The sequence below is a fragment of the Oreochromis niloticus genome, linkage group LG23 (genome assembly GCF_001858045.2).
Source record: "Oreochromis niloticus isolate F11D_XX linkage group LG23, O_niloticus_UMD_NMBU, whole genome shotgun sequence".
Classification (NCBI taxonomy): domain Eukaryota; kingdom Metazoa; phylum Chordata; class Actinopteri; order Cichliformes; family Cichlidae; genus Oreochromis; species Oreochromis niloticus.
Window position 1 is genome coordinate 6,422,007 of NC_031986.2, and position 23,962 is coordinate 6,445,968.

Genomic DNA, 23,962 nt, shown 5'->3' on the forward strand with positions numbered 1-23,962 from the left:
TAGCTTAAGAAGAAGCTTACTCCTCATTGGTCTGTTTCCTCCTTGGTGTGTCATTCAGATAATAATTTATATAAAACTGGGTTCTGTAGTTGCCATGGTAACGCAGCAAAGAAGGTTAACTTTGCCTTGATTAGGTAATCTGCTTAGTTCGGGTCCATCACCCCCCAACCAGCCACCGCCCCTTCTGTTTCTGCTGGAGGTTTCTTCTGTCAAAAGGGAGTTTTTTCTTCCCACTTTTGCCGAATGCTTGCTCAAAGCAGGTGGTTTGATTGTTGGGGTTTTCTGTGTTATAGTCTTTACCCTACAATGTAAAGCACCCTGAAGAGGCTGCTGTTGTGATTTTTGGCACTATATAAATAAAACTGAATTGTACTGAAAATGAACAGGAACTGTTCCTCACTGTGCTGTTTTTGTTCCTTCCAGGGAGCAGCAGATGGGTACGGTAGAGAGGAGCAGGCAGAAGTACAAAGCAGCTCCCCTCACTGTTGAATTTGTTCCTTTCTTTTACCGTAAGTGTCTTGCTTTTCACTCAAGCCCTCACTCCCACTCCCTTCAATGTACCAAAGAGTGTTTTTTTTAGAGGTATACGAATCAAATGTGCAGAACTTTCAGCTGCCCTGAACTTTACAGTGTGACACTGTGTGCGCTTATTTTTAAACCTGTATATGGTCCTTCTTCAGAGTCCTCTTCAAGTAAGGATGTAGAAGCAGTTCTCAGTACATCCCACTACTGTTCTGATTACAGACCATAAGCTCTGCTCTCCTCTGTCCTCCCCTATCATCTCTTCTAAGAGCTCCCACGCCATCACTCTCTCCCACCGCCTCCCCCTCTTTCCTCTCTGGGTCCTGGTGAATCCGTTCTTTGTGCATTTTTTCTGTTTACCATTCGTGGAGATGAGCAGATAGTGAATCGTATCTGTCAAGCCACTTCAGCGCTGCTGGCAGCCATTTTAAACAAATACTCCTTTCTGTCCTGTGTCATATGTGTGGCTGCTGTGGTTTGGCACAAAAGATAACAGCCAAGGCTCAACCAGACAAACCATGTGTGTCCACTTCTTTTCCTGCTTGTGTGCTTTGCGTTGTGGGCAAGCAGCAAGTCTGTGAGAGTACGGTTCCTTTCATTAAGCTTGTTTGTATATTAGGTCTAAATTTGTAGGATTGTAATTAGTGTTATTCAGGGAACTAAATTGAATTGTTTTGAAATGTATGGGATGAAGGAAGTAGACATCACGGAGCCCAAATGTCAGATTTCTTTTCCCCAGCTGGATGTGTTGACAGATGAGTTAATGGGTGACTGGGACCGCTGTAAAACTAAAATTACTACCACGTGCTTGTGTGTGTGTGTGTGTGTGTGTGTGTGTGTGTGTGTGTGTGTGTGTGTGTTTGTGTATTTGTGTGGTGTGTGCGATAGTTAAGGTCCTATCTTATTTGCTTTGCCGATTTCATCGACCTTCCTTTCATTAATAATATGAAATTTGCTGTTTCTGCATATGAATTCATGCAGTGTTTTCTTGTGAGGTGGAAGTTGAGGAAAGCCACACTTGTCTATTTACATGTTTGCCCTCCTTACAGAGTGCTTCCAGGAGAGTGAGCATCTAAAGGAGAGTCTGAAATGTTGCCTGCTACACCTGTTTGGAGCAATAGTTGCTGGAGATCAGGTAAGCTTCAGCATAAATGAGCTGGACTTGCTGGCCATAGATGTAGTGATAGAGTGCTTTGAGATGCCATTCATCATTATTATTATTATTAGTAGTAGTAGTACTAAGTAGAACTGCTTCTTGTTAACTGTCTCAGACTATGTTGTGGATATGAAGGAGTGACTTTTGGTTTATGGTTTCTTTTATTTCTCTGCTCTGATTGGTTGATCACCAGCAAAGGAATACAGCATTGATGTTTAAATGAGCACTCTTCATCTTGAATGCAGTGCATGAGTTGCTATTGTATTCTTTATTTTTCAGTGGTATTGTTGTTTATCTTGCCCCTTTCCCGCACTCTAGGACGGCGCTTTCAATTCTCTCTGATCTCGAGTGACTTGCTTTGACTAACTCACATTGTTTCCCTCCCTCCACCACTGCAACCCCGGCAGAGGAACGCTCTCCTTGCAATTTCTCCAGCTACCATGGAAGTGTTGATGCGGGTCCTGGCTGACTGCTCCATGGGTAGCTGCTCCTCAGATGAGGGTGAGGACTGGGATAGTGAGGCCCCGGACCGTAAAGCACTGCTGACGTTGGGCTGCCTGCGGGAGGTGGTCCAGCGGCTCCTGGCCTCCAGCTCAGACCAGCGGCAGGTGGAAATCGCCTCAGTGCTGGAAAACTACTTTAAGCTGCTCAACTCGGACCCAGCAGCTGTCGTGGCTGCCCAGCAGCAGCAGCAACAAGCCAAGGGCCGAGTGCCAACACTGGGTCGACACTGGGAGAGCAGATTTGTGGCCCTGCAAGTAAACATGCTAGGTATGATCTTAATCCACAAAAGAGGCCCAAAACTGTGTCTTTCATCATTTTGAAGACATTTTAAATTAGTTATCAGCTGCTACATTTTGTTTAAGGATAATTTTCAAAGCCAAGCTAATCTAACAGTGTTTACATCCTGTTATCATTCATCTCTCTGCTCCTTTTTTATTTGTCTCACTGTGCTTCTCTTCGTCTTTGCCCCTCTCTGTTGATTTCTCCTGCTGCCTTTCAGACACTATCAGGGACATGTTCCTGTGTTCAGACAGGCCAGTACTACAAGCCATCTTCCTCAATAGTAACTGTTTTGAGCATCTGACACGACTGCTCCAGAACAGCAAGGTAAAAGCACAACTCTTTTTTTCTTTTTTCTTTTTCTTTTTGTCTATTTATAACCCGTAGATTCAGCTGGCATCGAGAACTGTGCAGGATCTTTGTTGTACTTTTTAGTATCTTGTATCTGATACCCCAGCCTCCTAAGGCTGTTTGTGTTTACACACTGATAAGGAGGCCTCACTGTGATGCAATGCTTGTATTGTATCTAGTTGTTTTTCATTGTATTTGTTATTTAAAAAAAGAGAGAGAGAAAATGAAGAAAAAAGAGCAGGAAGCCAAACACGTGGAGCTGTGAGAAGTGGGGTGATATTCAGAGAAAAACAATCATCTGCAAATTTGCAAGTCAAAAAAATACTAATAGATTTTTTTTTTTATGTTAAGGAATTAAATCTTCAGCTTCTAAGACTGAATCTACCTCATCATACCCCAGATACTGTTGCTAAATAGGGACATGCAAGCTCATGCATAATCATGCACACCTCACATGAATATGCATGAGGCCTCGGATGGAGCCTTTTTATGCGGAGTTTGCATGTTCTCTCCGGGTCCTCCGCCTTCCTCCCACAGTCCAAAGATGTGCATGGGATTAGATTAATAATGTTAACCCCCCCCCCCCCCCCCCCCCCCGCCGATCCTGAATTGGATAAGCAGAAGAAGATGGATGAATGTTTAAACACAGTATATATGATGTAAACAGCAATATGCTTGCATTTGCTGTAGTACGTGATGCAGAGCAGCTATCACCTCCACCAAATAAGAATGTTATTGCCCTCTAAATGGGCTCATTACACAGCCATGTCTCTTTAAAGTCTGGAGGCTTCTGATAATTTGGGGTTTCCAGGCTGAAGTTGGGAGTATTGCCTTATTGCTAAATTTGTTCCAAAGTTATTTGATTAGGTTGTACAATTCAGATACATGACGAGCATCAGCAAACTGTCCTGCATCTCAGATATTATTCAGGATTTTACTTGTAAATATGTGACTTTTTCCTCTGAATACTACATCCATACCTGGGCCCCACAGTTGCACTAGTGTGGCATCATAGGGAATCACATTAATGTGTAATTATTTTTCAGATTGTTGATTCACTTCAGTAGCCTATGAGTTGGTGTTGAGTTTTATTATTACATCTCTGGTCAGTCTGCTGCAGGTGACACATTTGAAGTTGAATACAGTTTTGTCTGGGTCTCGTCAATCCTGTTTGTCATGTTTAGTATTTCACTTTCAGTGTGAGAAAGAGCATTTTGCCCTCCTTGCATGTTTACCTCCGCACAGTGCAGCTGGATCACCAAACAACGCGTCCACATGGTGACATGGCTATTAACCTCTCACCCTCTCCTCCACTTATAACATCTTTCCTGCTCCCCTGCACTGTCCTCTGTCTCTCCCTTGTCTCTTTCTATCAGCCTCCCCACATGCTATGTTGACATGTTGCCTGTTGTGTCTATCAGCTGGTTAATGCCAGGTGCACGGCGGCAGACAAGGACCAGAAAGATATAACCAACAACAGGTTACTGACAGGCGAGAGGGACACTCAGGTACCGCCGAGAAAAGCCCCACATTATCTCACCCCCTCCACATCATTCATCTGCCCTGCCCTTATTCTCATCTGCTACTGCTGCCAAATCCCTCCACTTTCATCTCACCAGAGCCATGAGGCCGCTCCACAGCAAGACCCTCATACTGCCTTACTTTACATCATCATTATTATTATTATTATTATTATTATTATTGTTATTATTATTATTATTATTATTATTATCATTACTATTTTACTTGGATTGTGAATTAATAGCAGAATAGAGAACAGAGCCCCGCTGATGTTTTCGTACTGCTAGTCCCAAGCTCGAATAAAAGAGGAGGCTTGTGTCAGGAATGACATCTGCCATAAAGTCTTTGCCAAATCAAACATGCAGATCATCAGGAATGAAATTTCCATACCAGACTGGTCATGGCTTGGGATAACGACTCTGGTCCTGTTGCCAATAAAGTGCCATTGGAAACACTGCTATTGTTGGCTGAAGCCAACATGACAGAGGAAAGAGGACAAGGAGACTTTGTGGTGCAAAGTTCAAGAAAGGATGTTGGCACAGAAAAAGTGGGATAGTAAGGGAGATGAAGTAAGTAGTACTGAGGACACTTAGGAAGGAGAAAAAGACTTGTATCAATTGGCTGGGCAGAGAGATTGAACTAGAAAGGATGTGCAGCAGGTTAGAGTGATTTAAGATAGAGATGGAAAGATAGAGATGGAGAGTATGTTGAGAAGATGGAAGGAGTACTTTAACAGGCAGATTAATAAAGAAAATGAGAATGAGGAGGATTGATGGAGGTAAGTTAGTGAATCAGAAGGTGCAGAGGATTGGTAAGGAGGATGTGAGGACAGCTGTGACAAGGATGAAGCTGGTCCAGATGACATACCTGTGGAGGTATAGAGATGTCCAGGAGACTTTCAGTCAGACAATGTTTAAAGAATGGAGAAAACGTGTACCGGCAGCAGTTTTTAAGAACAAGGGTGATGACGGGTGATGTAGTAACCACAGAGGGATAAAGCTGATCAGTCAAACAATGGGAAACAGTTGTTGAAATTAGGTTAAGAGCGGAGGTGACGATCAGCAAGCAGCAGTGTGACTTCATGCCGAGGGAGCACTACATATGCAATGTTTTAGAGGGTTGATACAGGAAGTCAAAAAGAGCTCCACTGTTTATTTGTGGATCTAGAGAAAAGATATTATTTGGTGCCAGAGTATGATGGGAGGATGCTGGGGATAGTGTGAGATGGAGGCAGATGATTCACTGTGGCGAACCCTAAAGGGAGCAACCAAAAGATGATTAACAAAGAATCCCCCTGCTGTCAGGGATCTGATCATTCTTTGTGAATGCAAATGCAGCTAATGCATCATCAGGCGATAGCTCATAGATTCAGAAAATGTATTCCCACCTTTGATCTGCACAGGGACTGTTCACCAGCAAACCAGAGCCTGCTCAAATGTGATTGGTCGATAGAACTAAAATCGCAAGCAGACTATAAACCCAAACCAAAAAGTTTCTGGTACCTAAAATATTTTCTCTTGCCTACAGAATCTTTGTACACAGAAATAAAGGTACATTTCCTAATATAAGGCCCTGAAGAGTATTTAATAAACTTATAATTCATTTGGAAGGTTCATAAATGTTAGGCTAGATCAGGATCCGTAATTTGTAAAGTGCCGATAATTCACCAAAAAGATGTCTCGCCAAACAATAAAGAAAAACAGCTTCCAGCATGAACAGAAAGTAACATGTAGCAGCAGGTAAGGTAACCTACCTCACATACAGAGATGAAAGATTTGGTCTACTTTAGTGAGTCAACAAATGCCAGCTGAACAGTGAAAAGTAAAACTTTACTAAGTTTTAATATTTGCTGGTCCTTCTTTTACTTCAGCTATCACTCATTGCTCTTCACTTAAGCACACAGAAAGGTCTGTTTTCCCCCTAAACCCCCAGTGTACTAGCTTTAATGCTACCCTTTGTAGTCTTTCTACTTACAGACCTACTGTTATAACATATAATCCATCCATTAATCTGAATAATGTGAATAGAGGTGAACAAACCTGCATGAAGATGTATGCATACACTGATGTCTTCTATTGTAGAGCAGCTGTAACCCGTGCTGTCGCTTGTATGTTGGGTTCAAAGCATTTTATTGTTGTCAGGGTCACCAGCAGAAAATCAGCATCTTAGCAGCCTAAAGCAGACGTTTGCTTAATTTAGAGGACAAATGTAATTGTGATGAAGTGGGGAGACAAAAACTGATGTTTTAAAACTTCAACTGAGCTAAGGTGATAAACGACCACTAAACAATGTGATTTTGTGGCCTTGCTGTGGAGTGACTTCGATGCCTCGTGTGTTAAAGCAATTTCCTCCCTCCCCTGAGCACCTCTTCACTCCTATTCCCACCTTCTCATGCGTTGTCCTGGTTTTCTTTGGTATACTAAGGGCTCCACTGGAATGCTATCACAATGGCCTGGTGTGTGTTCTCACAGAGTTCAGTGGTTTGAGGTAATCTGGACTCTGTGACGATGATCTAAGTGTTTTGTTTTTGCCACAGTCCCTCTCCAGCTGGTCCGAGACTCTGCAGAGCAGTCTCATGTCATTCAAATAATGGGTTTAGTGACCCAGAATGTGTCGGGCATGAGCAGGACAAAGCTGGATGGAGATGGATCTGTGTTAAATGTGTCATGGTTTGGCTTGTGTGTTATGGGTTGCATGCTTTGTTTTTAATGTGTGTGCCACTGTGGGGAAAAAAAAAAAAACGGTGAGGTACTTCTTTGTGGTTGACTGTCTGTGTGGAAGTGGGTGTTTCTTTTTGTTTTAAACTAAACCCTGATATCCTGATGCTATTAAAAGGATTGCTTTTTACCTGGAGCAGAAGAGCAAGTCTTACCTTCACTATAACATCTGCAGTACAAGCCTTGATGCCAGCTCCTACTGCAGGGTTCTAACCATCATCAGTGATTTTTACTCACTTTTCACACAAACAAAATGAATCAGACTCCAAGGCATCGACTAAAGTTTACTTCTTATCTTTTTTTATAGTGATGCATGTTGTTTTTAGGCCCTGAAAGAAGTTGGTCTTTAGCGTTGCAATCATCTGTCAGTACCAACTTTTCCTACTAAAAGAACAAGTGTTTAGCAGCAGGGGACTGACTAGTCTTTTTTTTCCAGGTGTTTCAAGGGCGGTTGGACTCCCTTGCTGTAGCAACCATCAAAGCCCTAACAACAGTGATGCACAAATCGCCAGCTGCAAAGGTAAAACTATTGGTAGTCTGTTACTTTTAATTTTGCAATTCTACATTTTTAGAGATTGCTAGCGACTGTGGGCTAAAAGAGCTTAAATAGCTCATCTTGTATATGAGAGCCTGCTACACAACCATTTGGCTATCAGCTGAGTCAGCAGGGTTTGACTTGGTGGCTTCCTTGTAATATACCCTGGGAAGACTGAGTGACTAGAGAAACTTGCATCTTTGTCAGTGTGCTGTTCTATACCACACAAATGATAGAACAATTGATATTGTTTCATTAAAGACACTTTGATTTAATGCTACCTGAATAAAATTTGTAACGTCCTGAAACGTTTCTGAAACATTACAAAGACGTTTAGTTGTGGTCAAATTGTTACAAAATTCCTTGTGGTGCTCTCGATTTGTACAGGAGGTTTTTAAGGAGAGGATCGGGTACAATCACTTGTACGAAGTACTTATCTCCCTCGGGCAGCCATCTCGACACCTTCTCAAAGAGCTGATGAATATGGTGAGACAAAGACTGAAGACTTTTATTGTCTGACTTTCAAATTTCTATCGTTGTCTGAATAATCCACAGCGTTTAATGGCTGTGTTTCCTAAATCATTAATGGTTGGTGACTAGAGTTCTGTGTGTGTGTGTATCCAGGCAGTGGAGGGTGAGCACACCTCAGTGGGCCTCCTGGGCATCAGTAATGTGGAGCCATTGCTGCTGCTGGTCCAGTGGCTCCCAGAGCTGGACTCCTCAGAACTGCAGCTCTTCACAGCCGATTGGCTCCGCCGCCTTAGTTGCCTCAACCGCCAGACCCGTGCTACCTGTGTCAACGCCGCCATGGTCATGCGTGCACTAGCTGCCCTGGAGCGCCACGAGCGACTACACAGAGCTTGTGCTGAAAGCCTTTTGGGGTTAGTGGGCTCACTTGGGTGCCAGTCTTTGAGTGCCAGGGAACTGTTGGAGTTCTTGCGTCTCCTTCGGCCTCCAGAGTCCAGCCAAGCACATCCATACGTAGGTCCTGCCCTAAAAGCCCTCCTCGCCATGGTGCGCAAGCAGGGCTTGGAAAGTGCCATGCAGTACTTTGACCTGTCACCCAGCATGGCTGGCATTGTAGTTCCAACAGTGCACCGCTGGCCAGGGTCTGCCTTTAGCTTCCTCGCCTGGTTGTCGCTGGACCAGGACCAGCTGGGCCCATCCAGCAAAGACAAGAGAAAACAGCTGTACAGGTGAGAAGAAAAGACATAAATATAGGCAGGAATAACTCGGAACACATTTAAAATCAGTGTTGAAGGTCCTGATGAGCCTGTTTATAATCTTAAATGTTACATATAATGCTAACCTTTGTAAATCAAAGGCTTTGGACAATAGTAGGCAGTAATCTGGTCCACCGTGACTGCCTAAAGTCAGTTTTTAAAAACTTATCTGTAATTCTATAATTAGCACTCAGTCTTTCAAAGCATATTGGATTATTCTGCATTACATAGTTAAAATAAACAAAGCTGCATTGAGAAGGGAAACGCTGTTTTTTACCAGGAAAAAAAGGGAATTCAGTCCCTTGTTAGTCCGTGGTTGGATTTATTTGGCCTCTCAGTGTAACCTATAGCAACAATTTCAGCAAAAAGCTATGCATGTTAGACACTCAGAATGTTTCACATATTTTTCTTTGATTCTCTACAGCTTTTTTACTCCAGGAGGAACAGGTTTTGAGGCCTTTATTAGCTCGGCAGGTGTGCTGGTTGTGGCTGTATGCACAAAGAAGGAGTATGTCACAGTCATGCTGCCTGATTACTGCTTCTGTGACTCTCTCTGGGTGAGTCAGATTTAATGATGTCATTTCTTTGCTGAAAGGGTAGTACCACTGAAAAATACGTCTCCAGAGCACATGAATACATCAGTATTTATCAGAGATGAATCAGAAAGATGTGTAACACCCTTGACTGTTCCTTGAGTTAATAAATCCAGCTACACAAAGATTCTATGTGTAGAGTATTTATTTAGACGAATACTTCATTTGGACCTCTTGTACAGTTGTAGTTTAGGAAGCTGATGCATAACTGAGATGTTTGAATTTCTGTCCACAGCACAGCATCGGTGTGGTGCATGTGCCTGGAAAGAGGCCATTTGGACAGAGTCTAGTTTACATTTATGTGGACGGACAGCAGAAACTTTCTGCCCCCCTCAAGTACCCGACCATGACAGAGGTGAGACCTGAACCAATCAGCTTATCTGTCGGAACACCTCCATTTTACAGTTTCTAAAATATTTTTGCTATCTTATATTCTTTCGTTGTTTCCCACATTCTTCTGCTTTATTCTTCCTGCAGCCGTTCACCTCCTGTTGCATCGGCTCAGCAGGCCAGCGCACCACCACTCCTCCACCCTCCCAGATTCCAGACCCTCCCTTCTCCTCGGCCACCACCCCTACCACTCGCTCGTCACTGGGCGGCATCCTGTCCCCTCACACCTGGGGAGGCCTGCTGGGAGGGAAGCCTGAGTCTGTGACTAAGCTAATCTCAGCGGGCACTCAGGATAGCGAATGGGGAAGCCCCACATCCCTGCAGGGCCAGCTAGGAAGTGTCATGGTGTTTCATGAACCACTGCAGCAGAACCACATAAAAGCCATCTGTAGTGCTGGTAAGTGATGCAAAATTATGGAAGAGGTGCAAAATTAAAAATAAATGTAAAGAAAAAAGAACTGAACAAGAATGTGGTTTGAATCAGTTTTATAACTTCATGTTTTTTCTGCACAGGTCCAAACTGCATCTCTCCATTTAAAGCCCAAGAATCAGAACTTGGGGACCTTTCAGCCAAATTGTTGCTGCACTACTCACCCAAGGTGCTTACTCTGATTACTGCCTCAGCCACGCCTTCTTAGAATCAGCTAGCTGTGTGTAGCAGCAGATGGGATTCTCCGGGGTTACATCACTTCCTTTTGTTTGTGTTTAGCTGAAACTTTACCTGCTAACTAAACAAAGTCCTTTTGTTAACAGGCCTGCAGAAACCCCATCTGCCTGGACCTGTCTCCAAACATGCTCCACGGACGCCTGACAGGCAACAAAGTCGTTAACTGGGATATCAAGGTGGGCGTAAACTGCAACTCATGCTGTCATGGAAAAGTTTTATGGCCAGTGGAGTATTTGTACTTGTACTGCATGGATGTAATGTACACACTATTTCAATATGGACTGAAGGTCCTTCTAGAAGCACATCTTCCCTCTCAGCAGCTATTTTGAGAATGAAATCAAGGCCATTGATGCTTAAAGTTTATTTTAAAAAAAGAAGAATTGAATCAATGTAAAATGTGGCTTGGTCTTTAAAGTGCTTTGATTGGTCAGTGAAACTAGAAAAGTTCTACCTAAATGCCACTGTGTTTGATGTGCTGCCTGGAGGGTAACTTTGGACAGTGTCTGAATTGGTTCTCCTCACACGTTCTGGAGTTTGTGTGTGAAAATTGGTCAAATTAAATTGAATGTTTGGTAAGTGTGCCCCAAAATAATGTTTTAAAAGCTTTTGTCCACAGACTTTCCTGAGGATATTATGACTTTGGCTCAGTCCACAATGCTGACATCAGTCTCTGACATATCCCAACAGAGCACTTGAATAAATGTAATCCAAATGTATGTTCTAGAGAACAAAAAAAGCTTTTGGGTATGAAAAGTAAAGTGCCTTAAATCTGTAGTTTTTATAATGACCACTAGGAGGAGGGCAGGGGTTGGACAACCACCATCTTTAGTGGTACTGAATTTTCAGCTTTCTTTTTCAATTCTGAGCACCACGCGTCCCCCTACTAATCTCTCTGATATTGATCTTTGGCAGGACATGATCAACTGTGTGGGTGGCCTGCCAGTTCTCTTCCCAATCCTGGAGCAGTTGGCTTTCGTGACTCCTGATCAGCAGATGAATGATCCCGCTGGATCTGATTTCATTACCCCAGATGTGACCACACCAGCCGATGGCGATTGGGTCATTCTCCCATCTAACAGGTCTTCAGGTCAGTTCTGATACAACTGTCAAATCTTTGTCATAACTTATAAACTGAAACAAAGACATTGTGTTAATGGGCAATAAGGAAATAAACTGAGATACATTTTCTACCTCAGAGGCCCGCCTGGAGAAGAATCTGGTAGCCACATTCCTGTTGGTGCTGAAGCATTTTCTGCAGAGACACCCAATCAACCAGGAGAATCTGCTGTACTTACATGGCGTTGGGACATTGGGAGCCCTGCTACAGAAGGTCCCTGTTTAAGCATGATTTTTCTTATGGCTAATTTGGGTGGATACATATTTACAATTAAATATAAAACCAAGTTCATTCTGCAAATTTTGACTTTCCGTATTTACAGTTTTGTATTCGTATTCGTATTTCGTATTTACAGCTCCACCCACCTGCAGTTTAAGCCTCATGTTTATGAGGGACAGCCAATCAGATGGGCTGGACCAAGGTCCAATTAAATAAGGATTATTTTGAATCTCTTGTCCAAGAAAACATCCAAAGATTAAAAAAAAACCAAAAAAACATATGGAGCTTGAAATGAGCAGAATAGCCTCCCTTTAAAGAATGTCAGATTTTCTCATCTTGGTGAAAGTAAATGCATTTCGTCTTATGTTAGGTTTGAGCATATCCTGTCAGCATTCCCTTTAGTACGGAGGGATGTTTTAATAGTATTTTTGGTGCAAAGCGTCCATTAGATTTTATTTCAGGCATTACATTAATTAAACTAGGCTGTGCTCAATGACCATGAGCCTCTTTTGTTTTTCATCCTATTCAATATGGATTAGTTTGACTCTAAGAGCTTACAGCTGAGGAATTCAGACGGTCTGGCTGACATCATTTGATTTTTGATACAAAGGACCACGTATTCTTTAGAATTATTTCACCTCAGATCCTTTTTGTCCCTGTCTGTCGGTTCGTCTGTGTTTGTTCCTTGTCTGTTTTTTGTCCTTTTGTTTGCCCCTTCATTTGCTGGTTCTTTAATCTCCAGATCTCCAATCCAAACCCTCTTTTGCTTCTCAGTCTTTTGTCTGGTGCAAGTCCCTCTCTATTTATTTACTTAGCGAGGAGTCTGAGTAAGCATTTACACCAGTGGAAAATAAAAGCCTCTACAGAGACCGAGATAAAATGAAAGTGTCTTAGATGTGGTAACAGTTGCTCTGGGCAATGTAACCACACCCTTTAAATGGTATCCAAATAATCCACTAATATGCTTGCTTCTTACCTTATCTGTTTATGGGTACTGAGTTATGGGTGTCACATGGCTTTATAGTGGCCTGATAACAAGCTTCCCTGTGGATTCTGTAGATCTCTTTGTTTCTTAAAAGGTGCATTTTCATATCATACGTGTAGTCAACTGTACTGTGTTTCCTCTGCTTGTCATCATTTTTCATGGGTGTCTGAACATGTTTGTATTTGAGTTAATAGTTATGTTTGTATGTGTTTAGCTGCCAGCTGGGCATGTTGGCGTCAGCGTGCTGGTTGCTGTGCAGCTCCTGATAGAACAAGTGACATATGAGAAGAATCAAGCTCTGCTGCAGCAGCTTCACACACATCTGCTGTTCAATTTCAACATCTGGAACAAAGGGGACTTCCCACTACGCATAGGTTAGATCTATACGTTTGTATTTGTGTGCCTTTGATAATTGTTTCACTACACGTGATTTTACAGTTTCTTGTCTAATTTTACACAACAAGGTATTTAATGCCAGGGTCACAAACGCAGCTACTCTACATTTGATTCATGCGCTGTTCATGTCCTGTAACTCAGAGCCAGACCAAGGAAGCAGAGCCAAGCTCAGCTAACAATCCAGGCACATCAGCTGATCTCGGTGCACATTAGCTGATTTTTCAGCTATTGCATGTCATATTCTTCCTATTTAAGAAACTTTAACTTTAACTTGCATGCAGTTGCTGCTGCCTCTGCAAGCTACTTTGCAACACACCTCAACACAAGACTTTCCATTTCATACCATTTCTGGCTTAATCAATGCATTTTTCCATGCACAGACTTTACTTGTATTGGCACACACAAGTGTATGTATGTGTGTGTGTGTATGGATAGATAGATAGATAGATAGATAGCTATTTTGACTAAAGAAGCTCTGACAGAATTGTCAGTCATATTCCTCTCAGATTAGAGTTGAAATTGTAAAGTGTATGTTTGTTTATTTTTTTTGTCTTCTGCAGAACTCATATTTTGAGTCTCATAAAATGTTTGAGATTTGATTCTCATAGCAACAGATGATGTCAGCAGTGTCCAGTGACATAAGATCTTATGTGAAGGTTAAATACTGGTGAAAAAATAGATGAAAATGCATTGAAGATGTAAAACAGTAGGTCTTTGGAGTTTATGCTCCTTAATGAGACAGATCTTGTGCTCTTTATTTGTAATACAGGTCATATCCAGTACATGTCCACCGTCATCAAAGACAACAGGAAGCAGTTCCGGAAGAAATATGGAGTTCAGTTTCTGGTGGACACCATACGCCTCTATTATGGGTAGGACTCCAGTGGGGGGTGGGTGGGGATCTGTTTGCCAGGTTTTGAACTGATTGTCATTTCTTCCATATTTTAGGAAGAACACTAACAAAGAGAGTGACTTGAGCGAGGATGACGTCCGGACCATCCGCGCATCTCTTTGCAGCCTCATCAAGTACTACATTAGTAAGGGCATGTCGCAGGACGAGATGCAGAGCATTCTGGGATACATCGCTGCCATTGGAGACGAAGATCAGGTTTGATTTAGGATTTTATAGTAGAGGTCCAGTTTTAGCATAAACCTGAGAAACATCAGAGGAAGCAGAGAAGAACTGCTTCCCTGAAATCTCAAAATATTATTATTATTATTATTATTATTATTGTTTTTAAAGGACATTGCTTCTTCTCCTCTGCCTGCTTGTTTTGCTCTACTAAATCATTCAGCTTAATAGGATTGTCCTCAGGAAAAAACAATACCCCACCCCCCCAAAAAATAGAAATCTCACTGTGGGAGTACTGCATCCACCAAGAACAGAAGGTTAATCCTTTCCCAGCCTTACAGTGAGCCAGTCAGCAGTTTTGTTGGATCATAAAGACTGAAATATATCAGGTCAGCATCTTAAGAAATTTGGAGTAGGTCATGTTATTATTAGCGTCTGCTTGCCAGGTGACCTATAAATTGTGAAGCTAGATAATCCCAACAATGTGCCATTTAGAGGATTTCAGTGTGAAATGAGAGGAGCTTCCACTGCAGGATTTGGTGTTTCCCAATGAGACCAAAGTGCAGGGATGCCTGCACAGGAAGCTCTATGCTCGTTTCCCACCTGGCAGCTGTTCTCTCTGCATTATTTTTAAACATTTTCCTCTCAGTCAACATAACCCATCAGCAGCTGTTAGCTGACACTGACATTGGCCGTTTTCCTTTATGACCCTCGGCAGATAACCCTTTCACGGGACTTGTTTTCTGTCAACATTTTGGTGATTTCCATTTACTGTTCTCATTAAACCTCCTCCTCTCCCCCAATGTTTGAGTCCCACTTCATTTAAAAAAATTTAAAAAGCTGTATGTGGAAGGTTACATCACCTCCTGTGAGCATATGGTCAACATAATCAGATGATCCAGGGATCTGCTCCCTCACTTTCCTTATTTATGTCGCACTTAATGAATTTTTTCTGTGAACATAATAGATTTTTTTAAAGAGTATATCTAAAGATAGTCCTCAGTGAAATCAAAACCCAGCTGAAAGCAGGCTTAAAAAGTCTAGAAAAACTAAAGTGTTGTTAGGTATGTACGGTTTGTAGTATAGTTTATAGCAGATAACTTTGCTACCACTGTGAAACAGTGCTTTTAAGGTTCACTTAAAAGCAGAAATGAAACTTATCCAAACCAGCAGACGATATGAAAATTTAAAGTATAGTACAAAGTCTTTACTGGAAGATGTGATGGGTGAACTGTGGTCGTTTGTTTTTCAGCTGTGTGCTCTGCTGGAGTTGTTGCTGAGCCTTCTGCAGAGCAGCCCAGCCAAAGACCAGCTCTTCCTGCTCCTCTTTGAGCCTGCGGCAGCCGACTCCTGCTATGCTCTCCTCCTCAATAACAAACACTCAGATCGACTTCGAGAACTTGTCTTTAAGGTAAGTGACAGAAGCCTCATTATAGCCATCTCAGTGTCTTAGCATAGACTCACAGTCACCAGTGTTGATTGTAACTTAATATAGTTAGGTGTTTCTCAATAGAAATAATGCATCATGGTGATAAGAAAGGCAAACTTTGAAATTTGCTGTTTTATATTAAATAATAAGGTGAGAAATGGATCTTATATATAAAGATAAACTAATATCAGTGTCAGACATCAGCTGATGCATGCTAGCACTGGCGTCAGTGGTCTACCAGGTTTGTGAGGTTCACTTTAGCCTTAGCCTTCCTGATCTGATGCTGTGCTCTGTTTTGTCTTGGAAAACACTCATACACATTTTTGTGTGTACATGCTGTTTGTGCATGTAGCCATCATGCTTGTTAATGTGACATTCTGAGAATTCACCAGTACTACCAAAGAGGAATATCCTACATCCGTTACAGCACAGTTACTTTAAAAAATGTTCAGAATCATTGATTTGTGTGTTTCTCTTCCGCTTCTTGCAGTTGTTTGAGCGAATGTTGCGCTGCGACCGGGTCTATGAGAAGAATAAGCAGCGACTGCGGCTGAGGGAGGCGGGTTACTCCGGTCTGTCGCTGCTCTTCTCTGAACTTCACATCACTCCCACCCTGATCCGCTGTCTCCTTAACCAAGTCCTCCATACAGGTCAGAGCTTCCTTTAGTGCATTTTAAAAATTTGTGCTGTTTTTTCTGCTTTTTTTTTTCTTTAGTAAGAAAACAAATACACATACAGGAACATAAAAGATTCCATAACTTGGTTATTCTTTAAAAAATTAAAAGAACTGTGGATTATAGTTATACGCTGATAACACACTGGTGCTAAAGGCAAAAAGCATTTATATGGAGACAGGTAAAGATTACTTTGGACAGATTGGTGGGGTACAGGCTATATATTTTGGTCACTGAGGGGAAAAAAAACACATTAGCACTTCAATGAACCAACCAATACTGAATATACTTGCATCAATGTAAAAGCATGTGTGTCTACAATCTGCAGATCAAGTGGTAAACTACAAGGACCTGATGGCTTTGGTCCAGCTCACTCACCGGGCTGGACCCAGCGTGCGACTCATTGTCTGCAAGAGGGTGAGGAAACATATGCACTTAAATCTGCTGCACTCACACCGTTCATCATATTCATTAGCAAATTAGCACACAGGAAATGACTGAAGGTCCTTCAATCAGTGCACAGTATCCAATGCTTTGCACAATATTTTCTGTTTCCTTTTTCTGTTGCTCTTCATACCTTATTTCCTTTTATTTATTGTAGTGATAATAATAATACTGCGTGTCCTCAGTTTAAGCCTGGAGAATTCCAGCACTCACTGCCACTATTTTCACCTCCTCCACGCATTTAGATCAGTGCATTATACTCACATCCATGTGAAAACATCATCAGCAGAGAGAATACAGTGATGAATGATTTAGTCTAAAATAATTATTGAACATTAGTAGATCAATAACATATGAACAGCTGAGAGTAAACAGTCATAACTTCTTTAGTTGCCCTGCTTTTACAGGCAATGATAAAACATAGTGTCTGATCAGATACTCTGTATAGCAACTACACACATTTAAACAAATCTCGAGCGTTGCCTTCTTTCATCTGCAAAATCTAAGTGCATGCATTTGTGACTTCCAGCCTGGACTGTTGAAACATTTTATTATCAGGTTGTCTTAAGTTCCCTGAAAAGCCTTCAGTGTGCATTTATATGCTACTGTTAACTTTTGTCTACTCTCTCTTGTAGTTTTGTCTTTTGTCTCGTTTGTTTTCTGTGCGTGCTCTCTCTTTGCTTCTCTTTTCTCTCTTCTCTTTCCCTTAACCCTCTGACCAGTTGCAGAAGATGGCTGCGCCTCCCTGAGCCTGGTTCTGCTGGAGGTTTCTTCCTGTTAAAAGGGAGTTCTTCCTCCCCACTGCCACCAAGTGCTTGTATTCTGGGAATCATCTGATCGTTGGGGCTCTCTATTATACTGTAGTTTCTTTACCTTAAAATTTAAGCGCTTTGAGACAACTCATCTTCTTAACTGACAATACATTAATAAAAACAGTGTTATGTCTGTAACTTCTGTTCCCTGAAGGAAAGGAACGACGTACAATATATATTGTATGCAATATCACTGTCTTTGTGTCCTTGCTGAAGACACTTCTGTTAATGCCTTCAGGGCAGATGACCTGTGCTGACATATGCATGGGCCTGCCTGCACAGCCTGTCATCATGGTTACCCCTAACTATTCACCGAGCCCAGGTGTGCTACAGGGAAACCTGGTGTTGTATCTCATTCCTCTCTTTCAGGGAACAGAAGGAAGTTATAGACATAATGCTCTTAGCCTTAACAGTAGAGTGGCACCGCATTAATCAGATACCATGGCATGGCCAACAACTTTGAGATTGTTCAAACTGGAAAGCGAGTGTGTTTCCAGCAAGAGGAACGCTTTTTGAATGTTCCCTAGAGAACCTGCGTTCTCTGGAGCACCAAGCAAGAGCACAACCGTCTAGATGGGTCAAAATGCAGACACCCTTGTCACTTAGGGGAGTTAATTCTGGCTTGACCCCGAGACTGGTTCTGCTCAAGTTTATTCCTGTTAAAAGGGAGTTTTTCCTTCCCCCTGTCCCCAAGCGCTTGCTCGCTTGCTGCGTTATCCTCCTTTTATAACTATGATGGGATCATAATTCACAAAGGAACATAATTCCTCAATAGCTCTGGACTCTACTGATTGTAATCATAAAGTTGCAGTCAGGTAAGTGTTTAGTGAGGTAATACCAGTGAGGTGATATGTAAAAGCCTTAATTCAAGTTGTTTCTATCTGTAACTTACATTTACAGTTTACCTTTAAAGATTTTTGTTTTGGTTTTTGTCATCTTCAAAGTTGAATCTACTGCCTCCTCTGCCTTTAGGTGTACCAGCTGCTTCAGTCCCAACAGGATGCTGCTGCTCAGATCTCAAAGCAGCAGTGTTGGCAGGACACCCTCATGCGGCTGTACCTAAGGGGTGAAGGGTCCTTGGCGCTGCGTAGCTCAGATACTGTCAGTACCTGCAGCCTGGAGCTGAGCCGGACCAGCGGCGGTAGCAACCGTCTGGAGCTGCCGTTGGAGAGGAGGGCACGGGCAGGCAGTGCTGGGCGCTTAGACCGGGTGGAGGATGACCGGATCAGCATAAGTGATACCCGCTCTGTGGACAGCCTGGAGAACGGCGACGTCATCTCGCTGTTGGATACGCCGTCTTCCTCTGCCTCCACTGAGCCGCAGCCCCACGTGAAGCCCTGGGTGGTGGGAAAATCAGGGGGCTTGATGCTGGATTTGTCCCATCTGCAGGCATATGAGGGTGGAGAGAGCGGCAGCCAGACACCTGGGAGCATGCCCAGCACGCCCTCACCACTGGAAACCTCGAAGCCTTTCCCAGGGAACTCCGGGGATCGAGACGCAACTTCCTCCCTCACTGAAGACAGCTTCCTGTTTAGTGACAACATCTCGCTGGGGGAGTCTTTCAACAATGTTGAGGTGATCCTTCGAATCTTCTACACGGCTTTGCACTTAATTTAAATTGAACATGTTATGCTTTTGCTTACTTTTCAAATAAAAAAAAAAAAACAAGGCCAAGAAAAAAATAAATAAGGAATATTAAACTGTCGATCATGCAAAGCTGCTATATCAGAGCCCAGCAATAAAAAAATAAAAAAAAGAGTTATTTTCAACAAGTCCCGTGAAAATGCCAACCACTAATTAGTCCATCTTTCACTATTTATTGATATTCCTACAGTCTCTGCACTCAGCATCAAGCCTATTGGCCTCTATTAAAGACATAAGAGACTTAAACTGGGTCAGAGCTGTTGTGTTTTAATTTTTAGGCTCCATAATCTTAAGCAAACATTACTCAATCAGGAGAAAATGGTTCCCTTTTTAGGGGCTAATGTTCAGCAGCTTTAGTGACTGTTAACCGCACTCTGTGTGTGCGTGCGTGCGTGCGTGCGTTCATTGTAATAAAGGAGCAAATGGTCAGCCCGAGTAACAGTTTTAATAAGCCCAGATGTAATTTGTTGTTACGTCTATTCTGTCGTTTTTTTAAAAGTGTTGGCTTGGCTTTAGGATTCATTCAAATATTGAAGTACTGGAAGAGAAGATGTTAAACTGGGGGTCTTGCCACACAGTCTGGTCCAGTACATTTTGATTGTTGCATTTTCTTCATTCTGGTGAAGAAAACACAAAAATCACAAATGCACACGTTTTTGGGGGGACATGTCCCCAGTATTCCTTTTTAAATCTACATCTTTGTACAGAGTGACAGCACAAACTGCGGCTGCTTGCATCTCCTCCTAAAACTCTCTAAAACAGAATTAAAGAACCGGAGTCACCGTGCAGGAAGCGTCTGTTCCTGCAGAGGAATAGTAATGACATAAATGCCAACAGATGGTCCCTAAGGTAAACATGCAGTAGTGATGTCAGTCGGTGGAATCTGAGTGCAAACTGTAAACGAAAACCTTCCATCAGTCATGGATCTGATTATTCATTAATTGAATCCCGTTATCACTTACAAGTCTTTGAAACAACTGATCTCAACCTGCAGTCTGATGGTATATAGTAGTCAGTATTCTGATGTTAATGGCAGTAAACAGCGTGAGCTTCCGACTCACTGAGTGAAATGTCACTGTCACCTCAGGGTGCCCACCGCTGACTTTTATCTAATAAGCTTTTTTCCATCACTTCAGTGTCTCACTGCAGGGAAGAGCAGAGAGAGACAACCTGTCTCTTCCCACGACAGGATGCCGTCAGTTAGAACCTCTAATTTGACATTTTCAAAGTGGTATATGGAAAAGGAGTTGCTGCTTAATCTTAAGCCTGTTTCACAAACCGCTACTCAGTTTACCCAGAATTCATTGCTCAGTAGTCCTTACAGATAATTAATTTCAATTCAGTTCAATTCAATTTTATTTCTATAGCGCCAAATCACAACAAAAGTCGCCTCAAGGCGCTTCATAGATAATAATGGCTGAAATACTTTATCTATGTGAAGTCCAGTCTATTCTGAACAGCATAAATTTTGCAAACTATCTAATTAATCTGCCATCGAAGGAGGGTCATAGTGAAGCTGTAGGAGGGTTGGAGAAAAGCTTGAAAACATTAAATGGTAAAATTAAAAAGTACTCTTGAACGTACGGAGCACAACGTTAAGGCGGCTTAATTCCTGTTCACATTACGTTCTGTTACATGGGCTGTTACACTCCCCATTAGATGAATAAAAGGCACTTTATTTAATAATCTAATCTACTGTAATTTTGTGATCTTAATACATTTTGCTGAAGGCAAATTCTGGAATTCTGGAAGCTTATGTGGAGATATTCATCTTTAAAGACATTTAGCGTGTCAGTAAACTACACATATATCTCTGGCTCATGTTCTGATTGTCATTTCCCGCTGTGGCCTTTAGTAAACCTGAGTTTGACCCTCCTGATCTAATGACAGCTCTCTCGTTCTTTGGTCTAATGTCGCCCCCTAGCGTGCAGAAGAGGAGCTGTGCAGCATGTTGCTGGAGATCATCCTGTGTGTGATGTGGCGAGGCGTCGAGGGCTCTGATGATTCAGCGTGGCTGGAGCGTGGTCAGGTCTTCTCTGCTCTCACCAAACTGGGAACTGCCAATGAGCTGCTCCTTCCTGTCGACCAAATCAAGCTCAGGTCAGCCTTCTATTTAAGTTTTAACAGTGCTGGGCAAAGTCGAAGCTTAAAACGTGTTGAATGATCTCTGTGCGCTCTCTTCCTCCTCTAGTCTGATGGAGCGCATGTTGGAGTGGGCGGTGAGCGACAACCGAGAGGCTTCAGCTGCTACGCTACCGCAGCACACTGAGAATGCAGTTCGCCTCCTTCACATGGTACAAGACTTCCTGCAGGCGGAGGGTCTCATCAACCCAGCACTGTGGACAGAGAAGGTGCTGGAAGAGGCGGTGACATTGATGGACAGCCTCATGGTGTGGTACTCCTCTGGCTCTCAGTGGTTCCAGCTCTCCCAGGTTGGACTGAGACTGCTCCTGGGCTTCATGGCTCAGCAAGACCCAGAGGTGAATCTTTTTTGTTCAGTGTTCCATCGTCATACTGCATCGCATGCACACACAGTAATAAATAACCTTTGTCCCAGGTGTGTGCCATGGCCACCGCCAAGCTTAACGGCATCCTGCAGACCAAGGAGATTTCCAGCCAGGACGAGGCATGCTACCTGCTAGGGAAGGTGGAAGGAATCCTGCGGCGCTCCATCCAGGAGCAGACCGAGGAGATGTACTCTTTCCTGGTTCCACTGCTGCGAACGCTGCTCTCCAAAGTCCACCGCCTCCTCTACATGGAGCTGCACCTGCCTCAGCTGCCCGACACCAACGGGAGCCCCTCCTTCTTCGACGACTTCAAGCTTTACTGCAACTCACCCGAATGGCGTGTCTACCTCGATAAATATGTAGGAGATTGGAATATAGTGCTGCTGTTGCTTCAGGACAAAAATGAAAGAGTTACTCATTTTGCCTGTCTTTTGTCTGTCTTCAGATTATTCCGTACATGAAGCAGTATGAAATCGAGATGTTCAGTCAGGGCCACGAGACCATGGCTCTGTACTGGAAAGAGTGCTACGAGGCCTTCATGGTCAGCCTGCATAAGAGAGAGCGGGAGAGGGGAGAGAGCAAGATCCGCTTCCAGGTTAGCTGGCATGTTCGTGAATTGGTGATGACTTCAGAGAGCTCCTCTTTGTAAAAAAACAAAAAAAAAGTCAAAATTCTGCTGTCTCTCAGGAGCAATTTGTGGAGCCTTTCTCACGCCGTGGCCGCCAGGAGAACCTCCGCTACAACAGCATGTTGAAGCAGCAGCACAGCCAGAATAACGCCACCCTGAGGCAGTGGAAGGCAGCGCGGCGGGGTCTGGTGTGTGAGAGAGGGCCCTGGGCTGACAGGTACTGATTTCAACTCTTGTTCTTCCATAGTAACCATAGTTCCAAACCAACTATATAACTAAACTAAGCTTCAGGCTTAGTTTAGTTATAAAGACGAAATGGAAAGAATGACACTGGTATGTGGGGGGAAAAAATGAGTCTAAGTGCATTAATAGAATAGAACTAGATTGGTTTAAGTGAAAGTGTGATTTGGAGGTATTTAAAGCTTCCTATGTAACATTTTTAACAGGCATCAGGATGAGATGCACTGGAGGGTATCGAGTGCTGAAAACTACTCCCGCATGAGGCTGAAGCTGGTCCGTAACTACAACTTTGATGCTCACAGAGAGGCCAGTGCTCTGAGAGACAACCTGGGTGAGATAGCATTTCTTTTTCCTCTGAAATATCTCTCTCTGTGTAGACGAGCTCCTGCCACTTGAGTCGTCACTGTAGAGAAATGTAGGCTTGAATATTTTTGACTTTAGAGTCTCTGTTTGGCAGCAGGCGCTGCTTCAACAGAGACATCAGTGGGTGGATGTAACGATAGGGGAAAAGTGTGTGTGTGTGTACAGTATATCATGAGCACACTCATCCAACCTACTTGCAATAAACAGATTAACAGAAACAGATATGAGAAACAAGGCAGAGTCCTTATAGAAGCAGGTCTCTTATGCAGCCATCTTTTAAATCCATGTGTTTTGAAGCTATTTTGAACCTTAGCTTTGTCCCAGTGTAGTGCATACATACATGCTTGCATAGGATTAACAGCTCAGTCCCACCAGAGCAACACAGCTGCAACTTTGCTGTGCACGTACATCACTGCCGCATCATAGGTTTACTTCTCAGCTGTTTTTGGTGACACGAGCAGGGCAGCAGATTCCTATTCAGCCTCCTCTGGGCCCGTGTTGTCTTCTTAAACAGCGTCTCTGAATCATGTCAGATATCATCTTGGTCTTTTGTTCTGTCTTTGAGTAGTTCCTCTTCAGAGATGATGGATTAGTTTAAGCGCCACGTGTTTTGACAGATTCGTGGAACTAAGAGTAAAAAACACTGATGTTGTTGTTCTAGGGCTTAATATTATAATAAGTCCTTCCAATTTGCATTTTCGCCCAGACAAAGTATATGAACGGTTATATGGGAACCCCAAAAACAAATTGCGTACTTAAATCTGTAGAGCTGAGCTAACAGTTCAGTTTTTAATTCCTACCCGTCTCACTTGCTTTACTCAGGTGTCCATCAGCAGCGTGTAAACCCAGAGTCTCTGCTGCTGGAGGCCGTGAAGCAAGTCAAAGTTAGCGACCTGGAAGACGACATCCTGGAGCTGCCAGAGGACGACCCTGTTGCTGCCAACAACCAGTCAGTTACCAAATAATGACTGTCA

At 42.9% G+C, this 23,962-nt stretch overlaps 1 protein-coding gene across 3 annotated transcripts in view; it reads left to right on the forward strand.

Moving 5' to 3' along the window:
- nbeal1 (neurobeachin-like 1) overlaps nucleotides 1-23,962 on the forward strand; it is a 54,902-nt gene that overhangs the window by 20,201 nt on the left and 10,739 nt on the right. For 2 of the 3 annotated variants that reach the window (XM_005449973.2, XM_025902828.1), the window contains exons 7-35: nucleotides 424-509; nucleotides 1,572-1,657; nucleotides 2,086-2,449; nucleotides 2,682-2,788; nucleotides 4,234-4,320; nucleotides 7,487-7,570; nucleotides 7,973-8,071; nucleotides 8,210-8,781; nucleotides 9,233-9,365; nucleotides 9,637-9,756; nucleotides 9,879-10,188; nucleotides 10,305-10,390; nucleotides 10,545-10,634; nucleotides 11,371-11,545; nucleotides 11,655-11,788; nucleotides 12,994-13,153; nucleotides 13,945-14,047; nucleotides 14,124-14,283; nucleotides 15,500-15,658; nucleotides 16,167-16,326; nucleotides 16,679-16,767; nucleotides 18,579-19,181; nucleotides 21,175-21,350; nucleotides 21,442-21,730; nucleotides 21,808-22,116; nucleotides 22,203-22,352; nucleotides 22,445-22,602; nucleotides 22,832-22,956; nucleotides 23,811-23,937. In XM_005449973.2, the coding sequence (XP_005450030.1) occupies nucleotides 424-509; nucleotides 1,572-1,657; nucleotides 2,086-2,449; nucleotides 2,682-2,788; nucleotides 4,234-4,320; nucleotides 7,487-7,570; nucleotides 7,973-8,071; nucleotides 8,210-8,781; nucleotides 9,233-9,365; nucleotides 9,637-9,756; nucleotides 9,879-10,188; nucleotides 10,305-10,390; nucleotides 10,545-10,634; nucleotides 11,371-11,545; nucleotides 11,655-11,788; nucleotides 12,994-13,153; nucleotides 13,945-14,047; nucleotides 14,124-14,283; nucleotides 15,500-15,658; nucleotides 16,167-16,326; nucleotides 16,679-16,767; nucleotides 18,579-19,181; nucleotides 21,175-21,350; nucleotides 21,442-21,730; nucleotides 21,808-22,116; nucleotides 22,203-22,352; nucleotides 22,445-22,602; nucleotides 22,832-22,956; nucleotides 23,811-23,937 (5,301 nt within the window). The remainder of the gene's footprint in view (nucleotides 1-423; nucleotides 510-1,571; nucleotides 1,658-2,085; nucleotides 2,450-2,681; nucleotides 2,789-4,233; nucleotides 4,321-7,486; nucleotides 7,571-7,972; nucleotides 8,072-8,209; nucleotides 8,782-9,232; nucleotides 9,366-9,636; nucleotides 9,757-9,878; nucleotides 10,189-10,304; nucleotides 10,391-10,544; nucleotides 10,635-11,370; nucleotides 11,546-11,654; nucleotides 11,789-12,993; nucleotides 13,154-13,944; nucleotides 14,048-14,123; nucleotides 14,284-15,499; nucleotides 15,659-16,166; nucleotides 16,327-16,678; nucleotides 16,768-18,578; nucleotides 19,182-21,174; nucleotides 21,351-21,441; nucleotides 21,731-21,807; nucleotides 22,117-22,202; nucleotides 22,353-22,444; nucleotides 22,603-22,831; nucleotides 22,957-23,810; nucleotides 23,938-23,962) is intronic. The other variant, XM_025902829.1, reaches the window with a different exon arrangement.